General features: G+C 29.1%; 1 protein-coding gene across 3 annotated transcripts in view; it reads left to right on the forward strand.

Annotated features, from left to right (window-relative positions):
- Window positions 1-3,368, forward strand: part of LOC106320499 (NADH-cytochrome b5 reductase 2-like) — a 26,438-nt gene extending 23,070 nt beyond the window's left edge. For 2 of the 3 annotated variants that reach the window (XR_001265855.1, XR_001265854.1), the window contains 4 exons: window positions 2,842-2,917; window positions 2,997-3,042; window positions 3,101-3,121; window positions 3,223-3,368. Coding sequence is in view for 1 of the 3 variants with exons in the window: in XM_013758870.1 (XP_013614324.1) it covers window positions 2,997-3,121; window positions 3,223-3,262 (165 nt within the window). In the remaining 2 variants the exon portion in view is untranslated. Of the gene's footprint in view, window positions 1-2,841; window positions 2,918-2,996; window positions 3,122-3,222 lie in introns of all 3 variants that reach the window. The other variant, XM_013758870.1, reaches the window with a different exon arrangement.
- The last annotated feature ends 4,248 nt before the right edge of the window (window positions 3,369-7,616 follow it).

The raw sequence follows: 7,616 nt of genomic DNA on the forward strand, positions 1-7,616 counted from the left end.
TTTTATTTCTTTATTGTATACTTACTTATTATTTATTTTCCTTATATTGTATATTTACTTATTATTGTTTAATGCAATGTTTCTATTTCTTATATTATTTATTTACTTATTATTTATTTTTCTTATATTGTAAATTTACTTATTATTTATTTTCTATTTTTTTTAAATAATAATGCAATGTGTCATCTTTTGGGAGAATTTTTTTTCGCTGATGTGGACGCTCTATGGAACCTCAAAAGATCTCATGTTTATATTATTAAATAGTTATTAAAAAAATATTACGATATAATTCTATGTAACAATGCAAGTATATCCTAATTTGTGAATACTTATTTACTAAAAAGTAGCTCTGAGTGTTTTTACCCCAAACTGAATCTTGACTTTAACTTGAACCGAAATAATCAAATCCCATCCGAACCATTTATATAAGAATATCCAAACGAAACTTAAGAGCTTGGTATTTTAGGATCTGAAAATATCCAAAATTTGTTAAATAATGTTTCTATATATATTAAAGTAATTTAAATATTTTAGAATATTTAAAGAATTTTGTAGTTTGTTTTATTTGTTATTTTGAATTAGTTTAGGTAGTTTAACAAGTTTTTAATTAGATTTTTTAATAATTATAAATTTTGAGTAACTTTTTTTGTTAATTTTTAAGTTTTTTAATATATATTTTGAATGATTTCAGACACTTGTTATAATCCGATTTAAACTGAATTCGGAAGGAACCAGACCGAATCTGGCCTGGAAATTAGTAAAACCAGAATGAAACTTATAAGCATAGTCTCAAAATTTTCAAAATCCAAATCAAATTGAAGAATACAGTGAGACTGGATCGATAAAATCCCTTATATATTAATTGAGAAACATTACAACTTTTAAGTGTAGCCACGTGTCATCACGAGAATGAAATTCAGAATCTTTAGAAAATATGTTGGTCCAATTAAATATATATTATACATTTCATTAAATTAATCATAAAATTAATTAAAGTGTACAATTACTATTTTCTTTTCTTTCCTTAATTAAAAGCTACGGAATTACCAAATATGACTAATATATATATGACAATTAATGTATCTAAATAATAAAGATTTGATAACAATTTATATCTCATTCATTGTTTTTATTTAATTTTATATTATTAAAATAAATTAAACAATCAAATTAGCTATAAAATTAAAATATAATTTTTTCGTATATGTTATATTTTGAATTTTTTAAAACGACAAAATTACTAAAACTGTTAAAATTATTATGTTAAAAATTAATGATCAATGGTTTAACATCCCCTATATATTAATAGGGAAACATTTAAAAAGTTTAGAACATGTAGTTTGTACAAATTAAAAAAGTGTCATGCTGAGTTGTTACGTAATTAGAATATTAATTTGTTTACGTGGCGGCTTAAAAATCAATTGAGAATTTTGTTATATTATATAGTATGTCCATTGTGGACCATTCATTTATCAAATTGAAATTTATTATATATTATTTCCTTAAATAAAACATATGAAATTACCTAATGTGATTATGATATATATAGTAATTAATAATTTTAAATAATGAAGATTTGTTAATAATTTGTATACTTTCTATTATTATTTTTAACTCTTTATTATTAAAATAAATTACACAATTACATTAATCATATATTAAAAATTAGATTTTTTGGTAAATATTGTATTTTTAATTTTTTAAAACGGGTATAAATTACTAAAACTATTAAAAGTCTCACATAAACTTTTATGATCAATGTTTAATTTTTTTTATAATAAGATACAATGATAATAAAATCATATAAACATATAATTTTATTTTAATAGGTGCTTATGATAATATATATATATATATATATATATATATATATACTTCATGTCGTTTAAATTTAATTATATATCATGTACGATAGATAAGATTGATTGTTTTGATTTATTTAATCTAAAATGATTGCGAATAAACAAGAGTGGTCATTTGATTTATATATGCAAGCCAATTTATTACATAATAGTAATTGATTTCTTAGTTGTTTAATATATAATTATTATTTTATTATTTCATAATATGCACAAAAATATTAAATAAGTACACAAGGCGCATATCTTAACCTAAGTATATTTCTCTTAAATAATTTTGAATCTTAAACATTTTCTAAATCTCAGGCCAAAAAAAAAAAAAGAAATGAGAATAAATTCAAAAATTAGTATTTATATCGAACAAATAACCAAAATGACACAAAAATGAGAAAAATATCGAAGATAGATAAGATTGACATGTAACCATAATTAACTTTTAAATTGCTAAATCATGATATAAAACCGAGCTGACATAGTTTTATTGTAACCAAATAGTAGGCATGAGAATGTTCGGCATAAACGTTAAGTTTTTAAGTGATAAATAATTTTTTGACCTAAAATACTTTAAAAATGAGACCAGTTCATTAGTAAACAAATTATGTAGCTAACAAAAAAGTTTTTAAAAAATTGTTGAAGGGCCAAAAATATTAATTCGATCAATAATATAAATTTTATTTTCCGTACGATATTTTTTAAATAATTTTCATATAAATTTACCCGGCCTTATCCTAATTATCATATATACGAAAAGTTGTTCGAATGATTTAGGGTTTATAACCCACTCGCCGTTAATCGTCTCCTTTGTAGAGAAACATGGGGTACGATTTCTTCCGTCTCTTAGTTCCTTCTCCTTCTTCCGTCTGTCTGTCTCTGAATGTTTAGTTTGGTTGATGGTGTCTCCTTTGTGAGTGTTTTAGTTTGTAGATGGTTGGTGTTGTAGGTTGACATGTTTTCTCTGTTTCTCTATTTGTTGATCTGATAGCACCAAGAGAGTTATGAGATCTGGAAAGAAGATTGCTCCTCCTGTCTCCAACAAACCTCGTTTCAACTTCATTGAGGTTAAAAATTATCATTAATTAAATCCCTTTTTGTAACCAAGATTGGTTTCTGCCAAATGCTTGAAATCGTCTTTTGCAGGACACGTTCGTGAGTGCTCGTGGAGTTAAGACCAAGGTCTGGACGCTTCCTCCTGCTGAAATGGACTCTGTCATGAACGACAGTGATAGCGATAGTGATAGTGATGGAGAGCCCTATCCGAAATTGTAAGACATGATTGGATATTTTTTTAAAGTTTTTCTACCCTGTGATCTCTATAATTATTATATATATTGGGGTTGATGAGTCACTGTGATTGATTATGCAGCGGTATTGGGACTCAAGCTTTCCAACTCTGCAATCGGTAGTACATATTGATTAATTTTATGTTAAGATTTATTTGTTTTTTTTTTTAGAGAAAACAAAACTTTCATAATGCATTTTGGAGAATGTCGGGTGTTACAAGCAACTTAATATAGTATCGTATATATATATATATATATATAGTATTTTTATCGTTTCCCTAGCTTCTTCCGCCTTCTCGGATCAACACTTCGTGTTTTGCGAGCTGCTTATAATTTGGCCGCTGCATATTTAGAAATGTCGGAAACAGTCAACAAAACAAGACCTGCAATAACACATCTGCGAAGCAATTATACCCGTGAAAACAGAGGATCATCAAAGACGCTAACATGATAAGTTAGCGTCTTAGAAGAAGCCAAGTTTCCTCCAAACTGAGGCCTATAAGATGCTGGCTAACGTAGTAATCAGCAGGACTTCCTAATAGATTCCACTCAGCTAGCTGCTGAAGCTTTGGATCATTTAGGAAGCTGAGATTGTTGAATTGCTAGCTTGGATCAGCAGATGTCCCCGGGATGCTACTTGTTTCTATTTTTGGTGTTTTGATATTTGAGCTTTTACCAAAGAGTCCTGAGTAACTTTTAAGAGATGAACTTGCCGAGCAAGTTATGTCCCTGTAAGTATGATCAAACTGCATATGTAGGCCTTCTTGTTTTAGAGGAACATTCATGTTTTCATCTCTATGGACCCATGAGAAATTCTCAAGCTGTTGCTCCATATGCATTCCAAAATCTACATCTATTTCACTCTGCATCTGCATGAACGTATGTTTAGCACATAAATATCCAAAAGATGATATTTTTAAAACTAATTCTCTGCCTGATTTTTGCATTCTGTGGACATAAGCTGCTGGTGTTACAGCATCTTCCCCTGTGGTTTGCGATATGATGCATAAGTTTGGAAAAGTGAGACCTTAACTGAAACTATGCAGACGATCTTAACATGAGAAGAATATCCAAATACAAACGATTAGCAAGGGTAAAACCCAATTACGGACCTACGTAGAGCAATGGGGTGTCACCTGACACCCTTTAAATCTGTATAAATATTATTTTGTTCATAGAAACAAAGAAAAATAAGTAGCTCTCTTGGTAAAGTTCAGCACTTGACCCCCCTACCCTAAACCATGGATCAAATGGTGACTCTTTTTACTTGTTTTTCCTTTTCATGTACATAGTTTGACCCATGTTAAATTCAATCCTGGTCCACCACTGGCTAGCTGTTGTATTGAGTCATACCATAACGAACATGTCCACCATGAGGCATATTCCAGAAAGTCATAGAGATGTTGGAGCAGTGAACAATGGATCTTCTCTGTTGTTATAGATCAAGAGTTGTTGAGATTCCAACAAATATTTAAATTCATGGCCTAAGGAGTAAAATGTTGGCTGTAACTGATTTACAAGTTTAGGAATTTATGGAATGAAAATTAATAGAATACCATGAATTGAATGTAGAGAAAAAATGGAATAGGTTCATTCCAATCATTCTTTATCATTTTTTATGGAATAATTATTTTTGTAGTTTGTTTATTTTTAGAATTAATGGAATGATCATTCCACTCTATTCAAAACAAATGGTGATATCTTTTTTTTGGAACTGATATTATCATTCTATTCCAAATATTGATGATTCAGTTGCACCCGTTGTATTACAGTTTCAAGCCTTTTGACAAAAATGTTTTGGTTTAAATCCTTTGTGGTAAGTAGTACTTCCTTGTTGTTTCAAAAAAGAAAGTAGTACTTCCTTATTCTCTCTGCTATTAAGGCAAAAATGTTTTCTAAAGAAATAGAAAAACAAATAATATATTTTCTTTCCGCTAAGAACATCCAATAAATAAATAAAATAAATAAAACTTTAATATTCAAAAATAATCAAATGACTGATATATATCTTATATATCATATCATTTTAACTGGGTTAACATCTAACCACTTTGAACAAGTAACACATGTACTAAAAACCACAATCATCAATTTAATTTTTTAACATAAAATGTCTAAATTTTAGAACTTTAATTTCCCATGCATTATAGTTTTCTGTTAATTTCAGAAAAAAAGTTGTAACAGTTTTTTCTGTTAATTTCACCACCATATAATTAGATAAATATATAGAAATCTGTAGTCTTTGATGGTAGAAGATAATTCTGTAGTTTTTTTTTCAATTATAATTAAATTATAAAATTACTTACATAATATTTATGCTTTTGAATTTGCCTCAGGCCCCTAAAGGTCTTCGCACTGGCAAAACATCCAGAAAGCGTTGGAACGCTCATAGTTGTAACTTGTAAGTGAATAAGAATTATAAGAATTATTACTTTCAATTCCAGTTAGATAAGCCTTTTTCCCTCCTTAACCAAAAATTAGACCGGATTTTAAAGAAAAACATATTAGTGATTGTCGTGGGTTTCCCTAGCGATGGGGAATGACATTTGAATGATGCAGACCGCACGATATTTTGTCTGATATTTTTTACTTTCTTAGCTCTAAAAATATAAATGCAAATTATTTGTTACAAATATGATCTGTGAATTGATGTATAATAAAATCGGTACTAGTGTTCAAAAAATGAAAGCAGGTTCAAAAAAATTGTTATGAATTATGAGGTGAATGGTCCATAACCTAGACCATACAAGTTCAAGATTAGAGTCCATTGAAGGTTTACATCCAGTCACATGGAAGACTCGACCCATTCAACCTTAGTCTTTATGAGTTTGACCATGTCATTATGTAGAGTATCTTTGTAATCAATTCTCCTTTTGACTCCACCTTGTATGAACCACTATATATAGTGGTGTAAGCAATAAGAAATATACAACACATTCTCACAAATCTTCTCTCAAATCTTAACACGTTATCAGCACGAAACTCTTTCCACCTGAGCAATCCCATCCGCCGGCGATCATCTCTTTTCCGGCCATTTCTTCCAGCCTTCAGCCTTGCTCCGCCGGCCAAGTCTATCCCTCTCACGGTTTTCCGGCCAGCTCCTCCACCTCTCTCTCAACTAGCTCATCCGCGGATCGGCTCTCTCTCACGGTGGTCCATTCAGATCAATTTGGTGTTTTCTAAAAGGTAAACTAATATATCCATAAAATCTAAGAACACCACATATCTGAATCCTGATTATTAGATCTATTTGAATCATAAAACTTCTAAAAATCTAGAGATCTAAAATTATCACAAATATTAATCTTGAATCTAAGATCTATATGAATCTTGACTCTAAAATTATTTGAATCTCTAAAGATCTAAGAATCTCTAAAAACTTATAAAACTTATTAATAATCTAAGATCTATATGAATCTTGTTTCTAAGAACTATTTGAAATTATAAAAGATATTAGAGAAAATCATAACCCCTTTTAGCTAGCAAGCCTTAAAATCGGTTCCCCTTTCTCCTATTTTGATCCGGCCTTAAATCTGGATTGACTAAAGGATTGAAACCCATAATCTTTGTTTGGCCGTATTACCGGCTGTATAGCCGGATGAATAAGCTGGCCATCAAAATCTTAATCTCATTCGATGTGCTTACCGATCCAAATCGGCCCTTATCCACATCAAAATCTCAAATCCCCTTGTTTGTTTTAGAACCGGATATGTATCTTAATGGCCATTATATATATCAATTCCCTAAATCATTTTTGCTTGATTTTTATCAATCCCCTAAACTCTAAGCAATAATCGGCTGAACCCCTAAATCCAAATTCGGCCATGATTTTTTTTGCGGCCATGACCTTTTCCGGCCACAATCTTTTCAGCCATAAGCTTTCAGTCAAACCCAAAGATATCAAAACTTAAATCCTAATCAATGCATATCTTTGACCATTGATGTTTTATATTGTAACTGATCAAAATTTAAAACTTTTATGATTGTTTTAAATGCATATCTTTGACTAGGTAGTATTTATCAAAATATTATAACATATAGTCTTGATTTAAATAGTTATGACATAGGCTAAAATAAATACTAATTAAGTAGTTATGACATAGGCTAAAATAAATACTAATTAAGTTGAAATCATTTGATCACATAGTTGTTTGTCAAAATTTATCTAAATCTATATATAGTGGTGTAAGCAATAAGAAATATACAACACATTCTCACAAATTTTCTTTCAAATCTTAACAAAAATAAAAATAATAATAATGTTCAAAAAATATAAAATCAGTAATAACAATATTATTTTTTCTCTGGTTTGATTTGGCTTAAAAGCTTGATATAATTCATACAGTTATTTCTCAAGCAGATTCGATTTTCCAGATAATACGTTGAATTAGTACACTAAACAATTAGGATTGAAGATTGTGGAAGAGTAAGTAGATCAAATTAAACGACAAGAGACTATAGACAAACACATCATAGA

This window comes from Brassica oleracea, chromosome C2 (assembly GCF_000695525.1).
Source record: "Brassica oleracea var. oleracea cultivar TO1000 chromosome C2, BOL, whole genome shotgun sequence".
Taxonomy (NCBI): domain Eukaryota; kingdom Viridiplantae; phylum Streptophyta; class Magnoliopsida; order Brassicales; family Brassicaceae; genus Brassica; species Brassica oleracea.